The sequence below is a fragment of the Mustela nivalis genome, assembly GCF_964662115.1.
Source record: "Mustela nivalis genome assembly, chromosome: 7".
Lineage (NCBI taxonomy): Eukaryota > Metazoa > Chordata > Mammalia > Carnivora > Mustelidae > Mustela > Mustela nivalis.
The window spans coordinates 48,650,333-48,673,400 of record NC_139026.1 but is presented as its reverse complement, the minus strand read 5'-3'; the positions used below and the strand labels follow the sequence as shown (position 1 = coordinate 48,673,400).

The 23,068-nt window shown below is 34.8% G+C and overlaps 1 protein-coding gene across 1 annotated transcript in view; it reads left to right on the top strand.

Moving 5' to 3' along the window:
• The window catches only part of CAND1 (cullin associated and neddylation dissociated 1), a 40,474-nt gene that overhangs the window by 9,238 nt on the left and 8,168 nt on the right, over positions 1–23,068 (top strand). The window contains exons 2-10 of the mRNA XM_082740966.1: positions 1,850–1,993; positions 10,444–10,598; positions 12,295–12,418; positions 14,019–14,275; positions 14,359–14,464; positions 15,821–15,966; positions 19,235–19,527; positions 20,961–21,102; positions 21,420–22,913. Coding sequence (XP_082597092.1) covers positions 1,850–1,993; positions 10,444–10,598; positions 12,295–12,418; positions 14,019–14,275; positions 14,359–14,464; positions 15,821–15,966; positions 19,235–19,527; positions 20,961–21,102; positions 21,420–22,913 — 2,861 coding nt within the window. The remainder of the gene's footprint in view (positions 1–1,849; positions 1,994–10,443; positions 10,599–12,294; positions 12,419–14,018; positions 14,276–14,358; positions 14,465–15,820; positions 15,967–19,234; positions 19,528–20,960; positions 21,103–21,419; positions 22,914–23,068) is intronic.

The window sequence follows — 23,068 nt, the reverse complement described above, 5'->3', positions numbered from 1 at the left end:
ACATCGTATGGTATTCCTATTTTTAATTTTTTGAGGAACATCCATGCCATTTTCCACAGTGGCTGCACCATTTTGCATCCTACCCACAGAGAACAGGGTTTCCCCTTTGTCCGCATCCTTGCCAGTGCTTTGTTATTTCTTGTATTTTTGATACTAGCCAATCTGACTGGTGTGAGGTGATATCCTGTGGTTTTGTATTAATCCTAGATTTTTGAAAATCAGTAGACTTCTCTGAGGTCAGCAGCCACGGTTTATTTACTTTTTATCTATCCTTTGCTCACTCATAGTCCAGCCTTTGTAGCATAATAGGCAATGAATAAGTGGCAAATAAAGGAAAGAATCTGTTTACCAGTAGACTCCCTTCAGAACCTTAAAACAACTTTTTGCATTGGGATTCTTTGCCTTTTTACCTAAATTAATGGCCATGTTCTCTTCAACCAGATGATGAGCATTTCAGGGGTGTTTAGAGGTCCTAACTACTCTAGTTTTATTTCATGATTTTATGGAAGTAAAATGGCTATTTTTAATGCTTTGTATGTAGAATTCCTGCATTAGTATGCTATTACTCAGTTTTTTGTGTTTTTTCTAGAATATTGTGTGGTTTTAATTTCATTTGTCATACAAAATGGGGAGGGGCTATCAATTACAACTGTGTTCATGCTTACTTTACCTTGTATAATCCCAATTTGAACACAGACTTTTAAAGCTGTTTCACAAAACTTGGTAGGAATTGTGCCTGCATTGTAGTTTAAAACTTCTTTAAATTAACCTTAAATGAACATACTAACTCTTTAAATAACAAATAGTGAATTGCTAAGTTAATAAATTGTTTTGCCAATCCTTACCACATAGTTTATTGCCTGTATTGCCAGACTATCTGCATAGCTGTTTATCATTTCAGTTCCAATAGTGATTTTTAATTGATTGATTTAATTGAAGACACGGATTTTGACATTATAAATAGTATACTTTTACTCAAACTTGATCTGGTTCAGTTACATGAAAAAGGCATTTAAGTATTTGTTACTGCAGTTAGGTTATTTCAATAGGTAGAGAAGAGCCAGAATTAGGGGAAAAATTCAGTCAGCCTTCAGACAGATTGGGGGGGGGGGGTTATTTCAGTGTGATTATCTGTTACTCTTGAGAAATTACTTTTAAAACAATGAATCGGCTAGTGAGGTTTATGAGAAAAAAATGAGAGTCTACTTACTTTATTTTTGTTTCCTATTCAACCCTTTAATTTAAAGCTGAGATTAGACAGTTGTTCACTCTGGGGTTTTTTGTTAGGCTATTTATTCAGTATGAAACTTGTCTTTGGCAGTAGTTCTTAAGGGGAGGGGGCTGGATGTCAGATGGAACAACATTCTAGAATTGCCTCCTCACCATTTTGAAAATAGACCTGATAAACCTTGTGATGGGAATTGGAGTGGAAGTGAGAATTTGTATTTTAGAAATTTCCCAGTAATTTTTTAATATGTGATCCCCGCCCTTCAATCCAATAGAGAATATTACATAGGAAGGTATTATGTTTGTAGTTAAAGACTTCCTAGATAAAATTCAAATCACATGCAAAGGAAAAGGTAAAGAGGAGTTTTTCTCCTCTTAAAAGCAGTGATACAATTAATTATAAAAATGAAAATTATGAAAATGAAAGAGCACTCATGGTAGGTCCTATCAGTAACTTAAAATAGAACTGAACTGGGGAAGATAATTTAAAGTGATGGTACCTTATTTAAAAGAGTTTGTTAGGACTTAAGATAGTTAGGTAAGGATGATAGCATTAGATTTGAAAGAGATGATCTTTGTGCTTAAAAAATTTAAATTATCAACAAATTTAATTTTTTGATAGGTTTATGGCTACAAATGATTTGATGACAGAACTGCAGAAAGATTCCATCAAGTTGGATGATGACAGTGAAAGGAAAGTAGTGAAAATGATTTTGAAGTTACTGGAAGATAAAAATGGAGAGGTACAGAATTTAGCTGTCAAATGGTAAGTGTTTTTTACTTGCTTCCTACCCCTACCATAAAAGACTCAATGTAATAGTTGCTAAATTATTTTAGTCTTGTACTATGTCTTTCCGGAATTTTCTTTACAATTTATGGATGAGTGGTGAATGTTTAATGTTTGTATATGGTACATATGATGCACTTCTTAAAGTTTCTTTTTTTTTCTTTAAAGATTTTATTTATTTATCTGATGGAGCGAGAGAGCACAGCAGGTGAAATAGTAGAGGGAGAAAGGGAACAGTAGAGGGAGAGGGAGAAGCAGGCTCCCCACTGAGGAAGGAGCCTGATGCAAGACTTCCCAGGATGCTGGGATCATGACCTAAGCCAAAGGCAGATGCTTTAACCATCTGAGCCACCCAGATGTCCCATACATTTCTTCAAGTCTTTTATGGTGTTTTGATTCATACGAAATACATAATGAAAATTGCAGACAGAGTGATTATCTCACTTGTTTGACCTGGTTTTTTTTTAGCCCAGTTTAGAAGGCCTGCCTGCCTCTGTCCATTTCTGTATGAGAATTTAAGAACCAGTGATCAAGGGAAGTAAGAAATAATAAGAATTTATAAAGAACAGCAGCATTTAAGATCATAGTTAGCACAAATTCAGACTGATGATACAGCAGTTACAAAGAATTTTTCCTAAAAATGGTGGGAATTCAGTTGTCTTTGTGTACAGTGCAGTAGGAGCATATTATTAGACATGGTATTGACAGACTATTTTTAGTAATAGGGTACAGAATTTGAGCTCTCAATAAATTATGTTAATGGATTATTTCATTTATATGTATCAAATACTAGAAAACCTTAACAATTTACATAGTAAGTTATTAGAAAGTATAGCCTTTAGTTTCATATAACAAACACTGGAATTTTATATCATTTTGTATGTCCTGTAAAATTAGGCAACAATTTAAGTAAAACATTGCCTCATTATGACTCCTTTATTGCACTTACAAAAAAATTTTTTTTTAAAGATTTTATTTATGAGAGAGAGAGCGAGCACGCATGTGCACGCACACACACATACCAGGAGGAGTGGGGAAGGGTGGAGGGAGAGGGAGAATCAGATTCCCCACTGAGCAGAGAGTTTTCCAGGATCCTGACCTGAGCAGAAGGCAGATACTCAACTGACTGAGCCACCCAGATACCCAACATTGCATTTTATTACAAAGGTTTTAAGTTTGTTTTAGGCTTAGGTTTTACATACCTGCTATAAAAATGTGAGAAATCATTGATCAGCATAGAGTTTCTAGACATGCAGTACAATTTTCTTTAACTTGGGACATTTGCAAGTTTAAAATAAGTCTTAAAAAGGTAAGTTGGAGAATAATGCAGTGAATATAATTTTACTTTAGTTATTTTTCATCTTTAAATTTTGTTGCCTGTGCTTAATAAAATAAAATATTGTTCAAAATATATGATGAACATATACCAGCTTTTAAAAGTGGTTGATATAAGGTAGTCTTTGTCCGAAATTGAGAGTTGAGAGATACATAGCTCTTAACTCACTTACGTAGGAATCTTCTCATTAGGAACCTGAGCTTTTGGGTCTTTCGAAGACCTTTTATTCTTAAAACGTAACAGATTGGGGGGAAGAAATGGCATATATTCAAGAAAAAAAAAGAATGAAGGTAAAAAACAAAAGTAATATAGGAGGAGATAACCCAAGAACTGATTTTTAGAGGAGGGAAAATCACAATAGATAAAATTACTAACTAGCCTTATCAGGAAATAGGGAAAATTGTCAAAGAACTCATCACCCAAAAGAAACTCAGGCCCAGAAGTCTTTAACACACGTCTTTGAAACCTCAAAGAACAGATAGTTCCAGTACAGAGAGTTCTAGTACTATTCCAGTACATAAAACTTCCCAAACTTTTATTTAAACTGATAACATATTCTGACTGAGGATAACACTGAAAAAGGAAACTACAGACCGTTTAAATGTTCAGATATAATCCAGCAATACAGAAAGTGTGATACACCATGACCAAGTGAGATTAATTCCAGGAATGAGGGCGGTTCAGTATTATGTGCTTTGTTAATATATTTCAATATGTTAGTAGATAAGAGGAAGAAAAAACAGTTGTCCAGGCACTGTTAAGATTCAACATTGATGCTTGATTAAAACAAAGACACCAAAACACAGCACTTACTTAGGCTACTTAGTGTAATTAGGAGTGAAACACCTTCCGAAGACCATCATCATATTCAGTATGCCACTGGAGTGAAGAACAGATCAGGGAATACTTTATCAAAGACACCAAAACACAGCACTTACTTAGGCTACTTAGTGTAATTAGGAGTGAAACACCTTCCGAAGACCATCATCATATTCAGTATGTCACTGGAGTGAAGAACAGATCAGGGAATACTTTATCAGGAACGGAATGCTTTATCTCACTTGGGAGAATTCACTACCTGTTTCTAGGGAAACATTTAATAACGGAGTTGAAAAGATTTTTTTTAACATCAGGCGCACACATACATACACATACCTTAACCCAAAAGCCAGATACCTTTACACTAATTACCAGATACCTTTACACTAATGTCAGGAACAAATCAAAGTTGGTTTTCTGTCTCCACTACATTCTTTATTTTTTTTTTTTTAAGATTTTATTTTTTTTTATTAGAGAGAGAGACTGAGACAGCGAGAGGGGGAACACAAGCAGGGGGAATGGGAGAGGGAGAAGCAGGGTTCCTGCCGAGCAGGGGAGAACAATGCTGGGCTCGATCCCAGGACCTTGGGACCATGGCCTGAGCTGAAGGCAGATGCTTAAAGACGGAACCACCCAGGCGCCCCTCCACTACATTCTTTTTGAAGGTCTTAGCCATTATAGGACAAGGGAGAATAAAATGATATGCATAAGAATTGGAAAAGGTACATGAAAGTAAGTCAGTCAAGAAAAAAGTTTCATGTGGACAGTAAGAAGTCAGTGAAGTAATGGGAAGTCAGGGAAGGTAAGGAAGAAAAATGTGTAGTTTTCATATAAACAATAACCAATTGGAAGATCTCATGGAATCAAGTGTCCATCTGTTACAGCAATGCCTAGGAATTAAATGTAACAAGAAATGTTACAATGGTGACCTTGAGTGAGGGTATTGAATAGTGTAGGTAAGGTTACAATTTTATCTTTTTCAAAACTTAAGGAGAACTTTAAAATATTCTTGACCCCTAAAAAAAATGTACTTGGAACAAATGGAAAGACATTCCATGTCCTTGGATTGGATAAATCAACAAAGTTATTGATTCTCTTCAAGCAAATTCAATGCTAACTTAATTGTAAAGTTTTTAATTGTAAAAAATTATTTCACAAGCTAGACAAGTTGATTTTAAGGTACATTTTGGTGGGAGGGAGAAGGGCAGGTGTTTGTTTGCTCAAGATAGTCAAGAAAACTGAAGAAGTGTAACAGTTGCGGAAGTAGGAGTTGTTGCTTAGCCCTACTAGGTATGAAAAATAGGCTATTATGTTTCTCTAATCAAAGCAGTGCAGTAGTGAGGCATTAATGGACAAGTGGAGTAAAATAGAAAGTATGTGATAGAAAGTTGGACCCCGGGATCATGACCCAAGTTGAAGGCAGAGACTTTAACCCATTGAGCCACCAGGCGCCCCAGAGGTGGTTTTCTTATTATCAAATTGTAGGATTTCTTCATACAGTCCAGATAGGCTCTTTGATACATACATTTTATAAATATTTTCTCCCAATTTGATGAGCTTAAGTTTTTAAATTTAGTTTTAAATTTAGTTTCATTTGATTATCTTATAAATTAATTTCAGCTTTTCTTTTATGGTAATTGCTTTCATGTCCTAAGAAGCCTTTGTTTATCTTACATTGGAACAATTTCCTCCCTTTTTTTTTTTCTAAAAGCCGTACAGTTTCAGCTTTTACTTTTAGTCTTGTGATCTGTCTTGAATTAATTTTTGTGAAATAGGAATTGAGTTCAGTTTTTTCATGGGGACATCTCATTGTTGAAGCACTGCTTTTCCCATTGAATTGCACTGATACCAGAGATCAGTAGACTGAAAGTGTGGATTTATTTCTTCACTCTCTTGTGTTTCATTGGTGTTTTTGTGTATTATTATACCAGTACAAAACTGTTATATTAGTGTAGTGTATTAGACAACCTTGCCACTGTTGACTTTTTGGGGTGATAATTCCTTGTGAGGAGCTTGCCTGTGTATTTTGTGTATTGTAGGATATTTAGTAGGATCTTGCCTTTAGCTACTATTTGCTAGAAGCATTCCTTCTTTCCCTGGGAGTGTCAACCCAGAATGTTTCCAGACATTGCCAGCTATCTACTGGAGGTTAATAATTGCCCTTTGTTGAAAACCCCTGGTATAGATGTATACAAGTCTGTTGTAAGGTGTTGTAAGTTCTCTAGCTTCCTTCTTCCTTTCCCAAGAGAATTTTGTTTTTTTAGGGTTTTTTGTTTTTTTAATTTTCACTGTAAATTTCAGAATCGGTTTGTCAATTTCATTTTTTTTTTTAAATCTTGCTCAAATTTTGATTGGGATTGTGTTGAAGCTATAGAGATTTTTGAAGAGAACATCTTAACAATATTGTCTTTTAACAGTGAACCGTAGTATCTCATACTTACTTCTTAGTCACAGTAGTTTTTGTAGATTCCTTGGGATTTTCTACCTAAATAGGGGTCATCAGTGAATATCCCCCTCTTTCAGTCCTGATTTTGGTAATTTCTGTTTTCTCTCCTTTTCCCCTCAAGTCATCTAATTAGGGATTTACCAGTTTATCAAAGAACTGTTTTTTCTCTGTTGTTTGTTGCCTTATTTCATTGATTTCTCTTTTATTGTAATGCTCACTTTCTTCCTTTCTAATTCTTAAACAATTAAAAGTATGTATTTTTTTCTAACTGCTTCTTGAGCTACATTCTACAAATTCTGCTGGTATCATTCAGGTAATCTCTACACCCAGTGTGGGCTTGAATTTAGAACCCCAATATCAGGATTTGTATGCTCCACTCACTGGGCGAGCCAGCCAGGTGCCCCTGGATTGAAATAGTTCTAATTCTGTTGTGATTTTCCTTTGATCCTTGGGTTATTTAGAAGTAATTTTCAAATATTTGGAAGTTATCTAGATGTTTATTTTTATTGCTGTCTAATCTAATTCCATTTTGTTCAGAGAACCATATTCTTTAAAATTTCAGGATGTTTGTTTTGGTTTGTTTTGTCTACTTGGATTTTTTTTATGGTTTAGCATTGTGATACATCTTGGTGGATGAATGCCCCATGTATACTTGGAAGAAAGTATATTCTGTGGTAGAGGGGCGTAATATTTTAGAAATGTCAAGTCAAGGTAGTTGATAAAGTTTAGATTTTATATTCTTCATGATTTTTTTGTTTTTGGCATTAAATACCCAGAAGAGTGGAGTGTTTAAGTTTTGCAACTATGATTGTCAAATTATCTGTTTTTCTCTTTGATGATGTCAGATTTTGTTCCATGTATTTTAAAACCTAATGACTAAATGCATACACATTTATGTCTTCCTGATGTTTGACCTTTTTAGGAGTATAAAATGTTTCTCTTTAAATATACCTTATCTTCAAATGTATTTTCTTCTTTGTTAATATGGAAAAGTCACCCCAACTTTTTTAAGATTAGTGTTCGCATAGTGTACCTTTTTTTATTTTTCAGTTTAGTCTGTGTGTTTATTTTTAAATGATGTTTCTTAGAGACAGTGAATAGTTAATTCTTGCTTTGATTCAGTCTCATAATTTTTGCCCTTTAATAAGAGTGCTTATATAGTTCATTGGCATTTATTACAAATATTTGGCACGGTTGGATTTAGGTGTGTCATTCTTCTTATTTTCATTTTGCTTTTGTTGCTCTTGATGTGTTCCCCACCCCCACCTGCCTTCTTTTGGGTTAATCAACTCTTGTAGCAACAGTTCTCAAAGTTTGATTCGGGGGACCCTGGAACATCATGTGACCCTGAAAGTGTCAAAGTTTTATCATGTGAATAATTATTTTCCCTTTGACTCTCATTTTCTTCTAAGTGCACAGTGAAATTTTCCAGAAGCCGCATGATGTGATCATCACAACAGATCGAATACAAAGTCAAATATGAGAATCTAGTTTTTTTTTTTTTGAAGTGCAAACATATAGATATTGGTGCTATTTTTCTCACCTAGGTTAATTTTTAAAAAATTTTTTAATTTTCTCACAAGGTTAATTTTTTAAAAAATGTTTATGTTAACATGTGATAGGTTTATTTTTGTCACTTTTAATTTTTAATATGGTAAGTAGTGACAGAACTCACAAAGAAAAGTTTTTGGGGTCTTCATTGATTTTTAAAGTGTTAAAAGGGTTCCTGAAACCAAAAGCTTGTGCATCTGTTTTATATTTAATTTTGATATCCTCTGTTGACTTTTTAGCTACTATCTCCTAGTCTTTTTTGAATTGTCATTCTAGGCGGGATTATAAATTGCATCTTAAAATTACTGAAGGCTAATACTGTACCACTTGATACAAGTTATATAAACCTTGCAGCATTTTCCCATTTACTTTCTTCCTATCTTTGTGCTGGTTTTTTTTCCCCTCTAGCAACCCTGTTTGTTTCTTATAGTTAAGAGTCTCTTATGGTTTGTCTCCCTCTCTGATTTTGTCTTAATTAATTTTTGCTTCCCTTCCCCTATGATCCTCTGTTTTGTTTCTTAAGTTCCACATATGAGTAAAACCATGTTTCTGATTGACTTATTTCACTTACCATGATACCCTCTGTTTCCATTCACATTAGTGTAAATGGTGCCATTTCATGCTTTTTGATGGCTGAGTAATATTCGTGTGTGTGTGCGTACACACACACACACACACACACATCTTTATCCAGTCATCTGTTGGTGGACATTTGGGCTCTTTATATAGTTGGCTGTTGTGGACATTGCTGCTATAAATATTGGGGTGCAGGTGTCCCTTTGGATCACAATGTTTGTATCCTTTGGGTAAATACCTAGTAGTTCAATTGTGGGATTGTAGTGTAGCTCTATTTTTAACTTCTTGAACCTCCATACTGTTTTCCATAGTGGCTGTACCAGCTTGCATTCCCACCAACAGTGTAGGAGGTTTCCCCTTTCTCCACATCCTTGCCAACATCTGTTGTTTCCTGACTTGTTAATTTTAGCCATTCTGACTGGTATGATATGGCATCTGATTGTGGTTTTGATTTGTATTTCCCTGATGTCAAGTGATGTTGAGCATTTTTTCATGTGTCTGTTGGGCATTTGTAGGTCTTCTTTGCAGAAATGTCTGTTCATGTCTTCTGCCCAGTTCTTGACAGGATTATTTGGCTTTTGGGGTGTTGAGTATGTTAAGTTCTTTTACCTTCTCCCATTCCTTGAGTTGTCTTTTGGTTTTGTCGACTGCTTCCTTTGTTGTGCAAAACCTTTTTATCTTCATAAAGACCCAGTAATTCATTTTTGCTGTTGCTTCCCACTCCTCATTTTTTTAATATGGATTCCATTCATTCTGGTCTCTGATCTTTCCATTTAAAATGCTCTTTTCTAACAATATCCTATAAACAAAGTACCTAAAAATATGTCCTTAAGTGCAGTCTTCTTCCTGTAAATACTAATATAGAATTTAAGAGTTTTTAAAAAGAAATTGTGCAGAGTGGTGCCTGTCTTCATTTCATTTCTAAAATAGCTTTGTGAATTTCTTAACCTTATCAACCAGTGGTAAATATTTGGAGATAGGGACATTACTTTTCTTATTCAGTATAGTCTTAAATATAAGGGCTCTTCAATGAAAATTGATGTACCAAGCATCTGTGTGCTAAATTCTTTGGGAAGGGCACTAAGGAAGAACTTTTCTCCGTCGACAATCAGTGGACCTTCACGCAAACCTACAATAATAATAATATAAAACACTAATATGAACAGAATATCCAAGGTTCTTTGGGAACACAGAGTAGTACTAACTTGTTCGCTTTTTGTAACCAGTGGTTTGATGCTTTTTAAAATTTAAACAGGAAAATAGAAGGAATGTGAATTCTTTTGGTTCACAAGGTGGAGTTGGTGATAGATGATAGGAGGAAGGCAGGATCAGAGTTGGCAAAGTGATGTATTGGATGAAATTGCTGTTTCAGGTAAACCATAGGATCTTTGTTAGGAGCAGACTCCTAATTAGCTTTTTTAGTGGTAAAAAATGTTTTGTATATATGAAGGATTGGGAGAGGTAAAAGCATCTTAAGTTTCATGAAACCATGGTGGATATCAGTGGGAAAACTGGAAACCAACTGCAAGGAACTTATCAGTCCAAATTTGTTTTACACCCTTATTCATATACAATGGGATGATACAGGCATAGTGTCTTTACTTTGTGTTGATAGTTGCTAGGCAGAAAAAATTAATGCTTTTGTCTATTTTTGTTTTTGTATTTAATGTAAATTAATTTTTTTTCTATTTTATATTACAGTCTTGGTCCCTTAGTGAGTAAAGTGAAAGAATACCAAGTAGAGACAATTGTAGATACCCTCTGCACTAACATGCTTTCTGATAAGGAACAACTTCGAGATATTTCAAGTATTGGCCTTAAAACAGTAATTGGAGAACTTCCTCCAGCTTCCAGTGGTAAGCAAGAGCACTTTTTTCTTCCTAGTTCCTTTTTACCTGGAGCTGTTCTTCCTTTCATTTGTTTTTTCCTCCTGGCCAGGGAAGGGGAGTAATGTCTATCAGAGGATTTTTGTAAGGATCTCTTTGAACAAGTAAGAGGAAAAATGTCCAGAGTCTTATTTTTGCATAAAATCAATTTTCACTTTTAAATGAATAATATTTTGACTGAATTTAAGTATTTTGTAGGAATAGCAAGATTTTTTATTGTTGTATTTACCATGACTACAGAACAGAGTCAATGCTAACCTGTGCATTAAGGGAAAAGGTTAGCTATCTATTTTCAATATTAATATTGCTTTGCATCAGAATTTGTGATGTGTGAAACATAATACTGTTTTAAGACAGTTGTGAAATAGTACAGTTTACTAGTATCTTTATTAAGGCTGACTCTGTAGCTACTTTGGTAATTTAAAAAATTTAAAATGACAATTAATGAATTTGTTAATTAATTAGACTTTGGCCTCTGACACAAATATTTAGGTAATGCAAATTTTAGAATTGATCTTGACTACCAAGCTGTTGGCTAAAATCAGCAGGCTGAAGTTGTTGATGGTCTTATCTACAGGTTAAGTAAAATTATTATCTACTTCATGGAGAGATGTAGACTGGTAATAGTGTAGTCTAAGTATGTAGTTTTTACTCATTTACTTAACAAATATTTAATCTTTTGCTGTGCTAGCCATCATGCTAGATTGGTTTGTATTATTTCAGTAAGTCTAAACATCAGCCATATGGGTCATAATATTCCTAGTTTATTGACGAGGGAACTGAAACACAGAGAGATGAGGTTAATGCACCCAAAGTTGTGATTACCTATTTGGGTGAAGATTCAAATCCTCCATTATCTTTTAATTGAAAGATGATGCTTTTTCAGCTGTTTCTTATCAGTGTGACTTTACTCTTATTTCTGTAAAATATTTCTTATATTAGTTATATTGATGTTTTCCTCATTTCTTTTCATTGAAACATGTTTGTTTTTAGCTGATTTCTGTTTCTAACGAATTCTGTTAACCGTTTAGATTAATTTCTTGTTCTTTTTTTCTCCCACCTGCCAGTAATAAGACAAATCTGCTTCAAAATAGAATAACCTTGATTTATGAGTTCTCTGGAACAGCATTTCTAGTTCATCATAATGAAGTTTTGGAGTCTTTGGATTGGAATAGGAAGGATCTTACAGGTTTACAGCTCTCTCTCTTTTTTAAGAGATCATGTTGTTAGAGCTCAGAATATATTTGGTTTTTAATTTACTGAAATTTTAAAAAGTCTAGGTTGCTAGTAAAGAGTATTCAAATAGAAGAAAATTCATTTCTGTTCTCCAGTCTAGAGGTGCAAACACTACAGCTCCTATTGGCTCCATCGTCGGCAGTCATGTCAGTATATAGAATACTTGTCCAGTAGAGTCTGTTGAATTGTTGCTGTTTTGCCTGTGTCATATACTCCTTCTGCAGTTATTATCTCTTATTTCTGCTTATATCTAATAAATTACTTGGCTAAAAACAACCCGTTTTGAAATACTTACTTTTCTGACATGGATCTCTTAAGTCCGTCTCAATTATAATCATTTAAAGTTGTTGATTATCTAGTAAGCACCATGAATATAAGGTAGAGTCATTATACTTGCCTTGAAATTATTCTTGGTTTATTATTCATGCAGGCTCTGCATTAGCTGCTAATGTATGTAAAAAGATTACTGGACGTCTTACCAGTGCAATAGCAAAGCAGGAAGATGTTTCTGTTCAGCTAGAAGCCTTGGATATTATGGCTGATATGTTGAGCAGGTAAACATGCCTATTATTTGTATTATTTGTAATACAAAAACTATGTGCATTTATTAAAAACACCTCTTGATAAATATAATTTGGTCTGAAATTGTCCATGTTTAAATTGTGGTGGTTCATAAATATGTGGGAGGGGAGAAATAAGCTAATTATATTTACCACATCATATTGCATAGCAGGCATTTTTTGTAGTTTTGAAAAGTAATAAAATTTGTGATTTGAATATGTCAGCATAGTTTTTATGTTTTACATAAAACATAAAACATTTAATGTTTTAGATCTTGATAACAGGGATTTCTCTGTTAAATAAGAGATGTGCTGCTAGGAGTAGCAAATTTTCCAGTTAAAATAATGGCATAAATTTCAGCAACCATGATATTGTATGTTTGGGGAGAATGGAGCTTGGCTTTATAATTTGTTTCTTGTTTGCTTTCTTCTGGAAGTCCTCTGTTTGCTTTTCCTTTCTCTCTGAAAGATAGGAAGATATAATCAATTCCAAGGGGGAAAATACCTTAAAAGACCTATCAGTTATAGTGTATCCCTAATTCTCAAAATCATTACGTCTTCATTGTTGTGCCTTCACTTGTGCCCGAGTCACTGCAGCTTGGAAATAGTTAAGTGCCTTTCTATGGTACATATTTACAGTAGAAGGTGAGCGCTATCATCCTGGTACACATAAGAACTATATTTTGCTATAGGAGAGAAGAACAAAAGTGGAACTAAATACTGAGACTCTTGGCATGTTTCAGGATTTAAAATATGAGAAGTTTGTTATGGCAAGAATGACATTTGAATTTAGTTTTGAAGAATGGGTAGGGCACAGGTGTATACATGCTCAGGTTTAGAATATATCAGCATAAGTCATTTTGGAGTTGGGAAACATTGTATTCTCGTTTTCCAGAATACATAGAATGAATAAAAAAGTAGTAGGAAATCATTTTCATAGGTTGTGGTCATGTTGAAGAAGTTGAGGAATTTATACTTAATTTTGTAGGTAGTAGGTAGTAAATACTTAGACTTTTTGTTTTGTGTGTTACTGGATCAGTTGCAGGGTCCTGGCACACAGGTGTTTAACTACTATTGACTGCCTAAACTGCACATGTGAAATGATTTGGAAGAGGGTTGGACCAGTAGGATCAATGCAACTTAGTACATAGATACGTTGAGGAAAGACCATAGGAAGAGGGGGTAGTTAAGAGGTTCTGAGATTTGAGATGTTGATTATAAACCCCCAGAATAGCTTTAGAGAAAAAGCTATTAATAGGGAAAACACTTTACAGATCTTGGAAAAGTGCCAAGATTGTTGATTTTTTTGTGAATTCTTAAGCTTGTTGGTTGGATATCTTATAGAAGGGGGTATGGTTCTGGATTCTGGAAGTGAATTTTGGGATACAGATTTCAAAACTGCATTTACTTATTAACTCATCTTCCCAGTGGGGTTGGTAGAGAAAGTATTGTTTTAATCTAATTCTGAATTTGGATTAGCGTCATCTAAGTTTTTACTCTTTGAATACATTGAGGTCAGAGGCCGGACATTTCAGTAGTGCTCAGACCTCTTGAATTTATTTATGGTTTTCTTTCTTTTTTATTTTATTTTAAGGCAAGGAGGACTTCTTGTTAATTTCCATCCTTCAATTCTGACCTGTCTGCTCCCCCAGCTGACCAGCCCTAGACTTGCAGTGAGGAAAAGAACCATTATTGCTCTTGGCCATCTGGTTATGAGCTGTGGAAATATAGTTTTTGTAGATCTTATTGAACATCTGTTGTCAGAATTGTCCAAAAATGATTCAATGTCAACAACGAGAACCTATATACAATGTATTGCTGCAATTAGTAGACAAGCTGGTCATAGAATAGGTAAGAAATATTTAAATACTTCAAAATTTTCTTCAATTTAAAAAAAAAAAGAATGTTTTTAAGAATGAATATGCTTTTCTTAGGTGAATACCTTGAGAAGATAATTCCTTTGGTGGTAAAATTTTGTAATGTAGATGATGATGAATTAAGAGAGTACTGCATTCAAGCCTTTGAGTCATTTGTGAGAAGGTAAGTTTTTAGGATCTCTCTATATTCAAGTAAAATTTTCCATTGAGAATAGAGTAATTAAGATCTAGAGTAGGTGGGTGAGGAGAAATGGGTTATTTTACTGATAGCCAGGATGAGTTTTGGTTTCAGATGTTTGATTAGAATAAATTCTTATTAAACAGTAACTGATAACCAGTGCAGTATTTGAAGTAGATGTGATCTTATATTTCAAAATATGGTCCTTATATTTGATATGTTTCCTTTTTATTGTTAGTACTTGAAAGAATTTGGAAAAGTATTTATGGTTGTCTTTTGGTTTAATTTAATAATGTAGTCTTAAAGAGCAGCAGGGTAAAAATTACCGGTCCAAAAATGCGTAGTGAATTTTTTATCTTTCCAACATTTTTTGAAGTTTGTCACATCCATTTTGCTAGGGTAGTGAGTCTTCATTTGGAAACCTTGGTTCTAATACTAAAATCTTCAGTTATGTGCTAGAAAACCATACTCGCTGAGGAGCAGATTTTTTTGCCTTTGGCTAGAATTGACAGTTTGGGATATAGCATAGTGTCTTGAGACTTCACTGGTTGTTATCTGCAGTAATCCCTTGCCCACTCATGGTTTTTTAAGAAGTAGCTTATGGGGGCGCCTGGGTGGCTCAGTGGGTTAAGCCTTTGCCTTCAGCTCAGGTCATGATCTCAGGGTCCTGAGATCAAGCCCCGCATTGGGCTCTCTGCTGAGCAGGGAGCCTGCTTCTCCCCCCATCTCTGCCAGCCTCTCCGCCTACTTGTGATCTCTCTCTCTCTGTGTCAAGTAAATAAAATCTTTAAAAAAAAAAAAAAGTAGCTTATGGTTATACCAAATTTTTAAAGTCAGAAATTGTGGGATTTGTTTCTGTTGTTTTAATTGAGAAACATAAATTATTCCTTTATTGTGGGGCATGTCTATATTCTGTCTCTCAGCATATAGCTGGGAGACCAAGCCTAGAAGTATATGCACTGGCATTTTCACAAACAGTCCTAGTTGCTGAAGAGCATATTCACTTGGGCTTAGTCTTCTAGTCTTATGTTGAGAAAATAGAGCATATACAGATTTTTCTCTATACTCACCACATTAACATTAACCATTATATATATCAGTTACTTGTAAGAATCATCCTGATTTCAGAGATATTAGAATGGGAAAAGTTCATCCTAAAATTAAGTGTAATTTGAAAAGTAAATATTTTAAAATACGCAAAGTCATTGGTATTGAAAGACTGGGAACCACTTTCCTATGCTGTGTTGTAAGGAAGAAAAAAATCTGGTAATAGAAGGTGTCAGATAGTGAATCAAGGAGAAGAGTACAGTTATTCAAGGCAGCTTTTATTTTTTTCTTCAGATGTCCTAAGGAAGTATATCCTCATGTTTCTACCATTATAAATATTTGTCTTAAATATCTTACCTATGATCCAAATTATAATTATGATGATGAAGATGAAGATGAAAATGCCATGGATGCAGATGGTGGTGACGATGACGACCAAGGTAGTTCAAATTAAATAGAAGGAATTTGTTAAATTTTCATTTAAGACCCAGTGTTATAGATGGAGATGATCCTTACTTAGTGAAAGGGAAAATGACCTCAGTATTCAACAAGAGCAGAATGATTAAATAAATTATGGGGCATCCATGTACTTAACTGCTGTGCAGTATTTTCAGAATCAGTTGAGTGAAAAGGTGGGTAATGGAAGTTATGTTCCAGTTTTATTTTTTTAAATACACAGAAAAAAACCTTACTAGTACATTTATAATTGCTAGCCAAGAGAATTTTGTTCTTTATTCATATTTTCTACAAGGGGTATTTGTGAGGAGGAAAATGAATGTTATTTTAAAACTGTATTGTAGATACACATATTCAGCAGTTGGTTGGTTTTATGTTACTTTCTTGAAAACTCCTAAATGTTATTTGAGGCTCCATTTAACTTTCATGAATCATCTAAACATTTCTGAGGCTCCGGAGATTGATGTCATTGTGCTATGATTTGTAGTATTTACTCTGGAAAGGAATAGCACTTTCAAGGACATACGGGTTGCTCATGTTTAGTTGTTTCTACTAGGATTAAAAGAATCATAGTGGAGATGATTAAATGGGTAAGTGATGAGGTATGTGAGTTGGTGGATTTCCTGATAATTTTTCATATTTTTAAATTTGATTCTTTGAATAAATTTATATTCCTCTAAAGTCAATAATTTATCTTTTAAAAAGAAAACAGAAACAGCTATAAAAAAATCCCTCCTAACCTGGTATTACACTCTGGTGGCTACTGCCCAGTTTCTCTTAAAACAGGACTCAAAAGAATGCTCTTCAGTTCCTTTTTGTCCTTCTCTCATGAATCCAGTCTTTAAGTGATGGACAGGATCACCAGTGACCTTAGATGTTTGCCTATTTCTCATACCAGCAGCATTTCATTTAATTTCCAGGATACCACACTCTCCTGATACTAGTCCTATTTTTGTAATGATGTTAGTCCTGTTTTTGTGATTACTCTTTCTCAGTCCCTGTGCTGGTTGCTCTTCATAACCCTGATCACCAAACTTTGGAGTGTTCCAGGGCTTAGACTTCTCTGTGATACTCTAATATTCTTGTTAATCTCAACTAGTGTCCTGCGTTTAATATCAGTATACTGAAAACTGAAATTTTTCTTTATTCTAGATCTTTCCTGTGAATTTCAAGTTTGTATATACATCTGCTTAATTGATTTACTGGTTAGGTGTCTAAAATAATCTCTCCACATCCCCCTCCTCCCCCCAATCTGCCTAACCTGTTTATTTAGCCTTTTCTATCTCAGAATGGTACCCTTGTTTTAGTTTCTCATGCCAAAAGCTTTGGGGTTACACGTGATTACTTTCACACCCTCTTCATTCAGTCTCCCATCTCAGGGCTTTCCCCTTACTTATTTTCTTCCTTCTCAACATTTTTATTTTCTTTCTTACAACTAATTGCTTTTGACATATTGTAATTATTTTCTACCCACTAGCATGTAAATTTCTTTTCTTTTTTTCTTTTTTTTTTAAGATTTTATTTATTTATCAGGGGGGGAGGGTGGAGAGAGAGCACAGGCGGACAGAATAGCAGGCAGAGGGAGAAGCAGGCTCCCTGCCAAGCAAGGAGCCCGACGTGGGACTCGATCCCAGGACGCTGGGATCATGACCTGAGCCGAAGGCAGCTGCTTAACCAACTGAGCCACCCAGGCGTCCCGGATGTAAATTTCTTGAAGTCAGAGACTTTCAGCCCCTTTATTGACTACTTAATTCCAGTGCTTAGGATAGTGATTGACACACAGAAGACACTCAGTAAATGTGCTGTATTACTGAAGGGATTGTAATAGAGAGTATCCTTTGAAACACCATTAGGCAGTATAGGTTTCCTGTTTTTGATTGTTGGTTTTTCGTGTGCCAAGTACTTTTGTTGAATAACCAAGTCCTTCATCTGTTTTATCTGTTTGCATGGATTATACCTAATAACTACCTTTCTGCCATATTGTTATTGTAACATAAAAGCAACATAATTTCAGTAATTGGGTATTTAATGTTTTAATAACCCTTTTTTCTACAAAGTATATTTCTGCAAAATAATTCCCATAGTTGGGTTGCTGTGGGAAAAACTTCATTTATTAATTTGCTTTTAAATAGTCCATTTTGATACAGTACCTTCTAATTGTTATTCACATATGTATTGGTGAATAAGTCAAATGCCTTGGGTTTAGTTAGTATTTTGTTATGTAATCCTAGGGTTTTCTAAGGCATAGCTGGCTACATTTAACTCTCACTAAGCTCATTGGAATATAAGCCAATGCAAAGGCAACATCTTTTTCCCCCAGTGAGGAATCAGCATTTCAGGGCTATTGTTTGATTAATTTTAGACTGTCCTGAGAACAGCTGGTGTTTTTACCATCCTTCTGACTTTGTTACCCAATTGATTCAGCCTTAGAGTGTTAGAAGGAAATAATTTTCAGAGATTTCACACAACATGAAAGTTAATGAAGTATACATAAGTGAAATGGAGTTGATAGCATTGAAACATTGTTTTAAGGTTTAACAGGAATTTGGAGAAGATGGTGTTCAGTTTTTACATGGTGCTTTGTTCTTAGCAGAATTTTCTTGTTGCAGAAGTATAGTTTCTTTAAACTACCTTAAAAGAATATGTTGAAACGTTGGAAATACACATATTTTTTCCTAATAGCCCATCATCAAATTTAGTGAAAAGCCTTAGAGCTACAAAGAAAGCGATGTCAAGATTCCTTTTCTCCCCAGCATGTCCTGGGATTGGTAACCATGCTTTTTTTTTTTTTTTTTTTTAACACCTCATCTACAGTCATCAATCTTATATCCTGGTTTATTTATTAATTCTTTGATTGTTTGATTTTCCTATAGTGTCAGGTGAATCCTTTGAGCTTCTTTTCATACTGTTTTAAAGGCTGATTTTACAAATACTTATGTTGTAAAGAAGTTTCACATGTTAGAATCACCATAAAGATTGATAAGCTGCTCATTACGCACAATAAATAAGAAGATGATTAACAAGTTTAAAACAGGATTCTTTAAGGTTGATTTATTTGTAAATTTGTGTAATCTTGTTAAGTACTTGTTCTTTTAAAGCTTCTCTATTTAAAAAAAAAATAAATAAAAATAAAACTTCTCTGTTGCTGTATGTCAGTGAAAAGTTATAAAACTTAGTAACAGCTTACTTTCTGTATTAAATGATAAACTTTTCTTATAATTAATAGCCTGTTAACATTAAAACTTCTTTTAGGGAGCGATGATGAATATAGTGATGACGACGACATGAGTTGGAAAGTGAGACGTGCAGCTGCCAAGTGCTTGGATGCTGTAGTTAGCACAAGGCATGAAATGCTTCCAGAATTCTACAAGACTGTCTCTCCTGCACTGATATCCAGATTTAAGGAGCGTGAAGAGAATGTAAAGGCAGATGTTTTCCATGCATACCTTTCTCTTTTAAAGCAAACTCGTCCTGTTCAGAGTTGGCTCTGTGACCCTGATGCAATGGAGCAGGGAGAAACACCTTTAACAATGCTTCAGAGTCAGGTCAGTTTAAGTATGGTTGAAAATCGTCCTTGTAAATACAAAATTAAATTTTTTTTAATATACGGAAATCTGAGTCCTAGAACATCTTCAGAAGAGTGAGCAGACTTCTGGGATATGTTTATGTAGTAGTTTATATACATTAATATTATGGTACTTATAGTTTATTCTGATTTGAGGTGGTCTTGATTTTACTAGATAATTTTACTGAATCTTAAAATTATTTTAATATTATCTTTGATGATATTAGAGTTATGGAGTCACACTACTTGTGACTGAGAAGTACTTGTAACAGAGAAATCTTAGAGTTATGGAGTCACACTACTTGTGTTCGTACCTCACTTTGCTCCTGATTCAGCTGTGTGATCCTGGACAAGTTAGTCCAGTTTATTAAACCTCATTTTTCTCATTTGTAATAAGTTTATTTACTTAGAATGCACTATCCACGGTAGTGAGAAATGACGTGGCCTATGTAAATGGTGTAGTGCCTAATACATTGTAAGGACTTAATTTACTAATAACAACTGGTATAGATATTTTTTACTTCAGGACCTCTTCTCTAAGATTCTAAAGATTAGAGCTGTATTCTACTTACTGAGTATTTAATGCATGCTAGGCATTTTCCTATCTTATATCTAATCCCTACAGCAGCCCCATGGCATACATATTTGTTCATTTTTATAACATACAAAAACAGTTGTGAGACTGAGTATAAATTAACAAAAAAATCATGGTGAACCTAAAAGTGAACACTGAAGGTTAATTGCAGAAGGAAATGAGAGAAAGTGTATAGAAGGCAGATGAAAATGTGGGAAATTCTGATGATGTAATGAATTAGGTGGTTTTCTTTTATCTCTAGCTCTCAGATCACTGTTCGATTTGGCATGTGTCTATATATATCCTCTTACCTGTAGGATTAGTAAATAATCTTTTTAGGTTTTACCAACTAAGAAAACATTACAAAGTTTAGAAGCAGATGTTTTTGAATCATAACCTTGCTGCTTGGAGCTACATTTTGAAGTGAGGTCTGTTTCATTGTCAGAGCAAAGACAAAGACCCATTTAATGGTTTCTTTTCCATGATTTGTCTTTTTTCTTTTAATGCAGATAACTGTGTTGTTTTTGTTCAAAAGCCATTTATAATTTATTCCTTAAAGTTTGGTTGAAAATTTATTACTTGGTTTGATTTCTAGTTTTGTGCATTTCATAATCAAGGAAGATTTTTTTCTTGCTCTGTAGAAAGCTAATGATAGCTTTTCTCTATTACGAGTATAAAACAAATAGTTCCAAGAGACCATATGTAATAGGTACAACAAAATTTGTATGAAACAGTCTTGTTAAATTCTTCCCTCTCTCCCCAACTCTGATAATTTGTGTTAAGTGTACTGAGGAAATACCACTAGCTGAAACCAGCTAATGAGTGTGTAATAATTACAGGTTCCCAACATTGTTAAAGCTCTGCACAAACAGATGAAAGAAAAAAGTGTGAAGACCCGACAGTGTTGTTTTAACATGTTAACTGAACTGGTAAATGTATTACCTGGGGCCCTAACACAGCACATTCCTGTACTTGTACCAGGTATGAAAAGAATAAAAGAATAACAAATCACTTTGGGGACTAATTAGAGATTTTCTTAAGTCTTCAATAAGTTTAAACGTTGTTTCCTTCAAAAGGTAATTTGTGACAACTTAATTTGCACATAGACCCATTTCAAATGCATAAAGTTAGAAATTTTCAAGTTAAAAATCTTACCTGTAATGTTTATTGTAGATTGTGGAATTTCTACTACTTTAGAGATACAGTATGATGAAGTAGAAACTTTACTAATATTTTAGGGATTAGTTTTTAATTTTTCTTAAGACTACATAAAAATTATTTTTTTGTTGGCTTTTTAGGAATCATTTTCTCACTGAATGATAAATCAAGCTCATCAAATTTGAAGATTGATGCTTTGTCGTGTCTCTATGTAATCCTCTGTAACCACTCGCCTCAAGTCTTCCATCCTCATGTTCAGGCTTTGGTCCCTCCAGTCGTGGCTTGTGTCGGAGACCCATTTTACAAGATTACATCTGAAGCACTTCTTGTTACCCAACAACTTGTGAAAGTAATTCGTCCTTTAGATCAGCATTCCTCGTTTGATGCAACTCCTTATATCAAAGATCTATTTACCTGTACTATTAAGAGGTTAAAAGCAGCTGACATTGATCAGGAGGTCAAAGAAAGGGCTATTTCCTGTATGGGACAAATTATTTGCAATCTTGGAGACAATTTGGGTTCTGATTTACCTAATACACTTCAGATATTCTTGGAGAGACTAAAGAATGAAATTACCCGGTTAACTACAGTGAAGGCGTTGACACTGATTGCTGGGTCACCTTTGAAGATAGATTTGAGGCCTGTCCTGGGAGAAGGGGTTCCTATCCTTGCATCGTTTCTCAGGAAAAACCAGAGAGCTTTGAAACTGGGTACCCTTTCTGCCCTAGATATTCTAATTAAAAACTACAGTGACAGCTTGACAGCTGCCATGATTGATGCAGTTCTAGATGAGCTCCCACCTCTTATCAGTGAAAGTGATATGCATGTTTCACAGATGGCTATCAGTTTCCTTACCACACTGGCAAAAGTGTATCCCTCCTCCCTTTCAAAGATAAGTGGATCCATTCTCAATGAACTTATTGGACTTGTGAGATCACCTTTGTTACAGGGGGGAGCTCTTAGCGCCATGCTAGACTTTTTCCAAGCTCTGGTTGTCACTGGAACAAATAATCTAGGATACATGGATTTGTTGCGCATGCTAACTGGTCCAGTTTATTCACAGAGCACCGCTCTTACTCACAAGCAGTCTTACTATTCTATTGCCAAATGTGTAGCTGCCCTTACTCGAGCATGCCCTAAAGAAGGACCAGCTGTAGTAGGTCAATTTATTCAAGATGTCAAAAACTCAAGGTCTACAGATTCCATTCGTCTCTTAGCTCTGCTTTCTCTCGGAGAAGTTGGGCATCATATTGACTTAAGTGGGCAGCTGGAACTAAAATCTGTAATATTAGAAGCCTTCTCATCTCCTAGCGAAGAAGTTAAATCAGCCGCCTCCTATGCTTTAGGCAGCATTAGTGTGGGCAACCTTCCTGAGTATTTACCGTTTGTCTTACAAGAAATAACCAGTCAGCCCAAAAGGCAGTATCTTCTGCTTCATTCCTTGAAGGAAATTATTAGCTCTGCGTCAGTAGTGGGCCTTAAACCATATGTTGAAAGCATCTGGGCCTTACTGCTAAAGCACTGTGAGTGTGCAGAAGAAGGAACCAGAAATGTTGTTGCTGAATGTCTAGGGAAACTCACTCTAATTGATCCAGAAACTCTCCTTCCACGGCTTAAGGGGTATTTGATATCAGGTGGGTACCTAGATTTTCTTAAAATTTTATTGGCAGTTGGTAACCTTGAAAGATGCCTAATGCAGAAGTAAACCCTTTTTGTATTGTGTTACATGTAGAACCTTTTGCCTTATGTTGCAGTGTGGAGCCATATTCAAATGACATTTTGTTGTTTA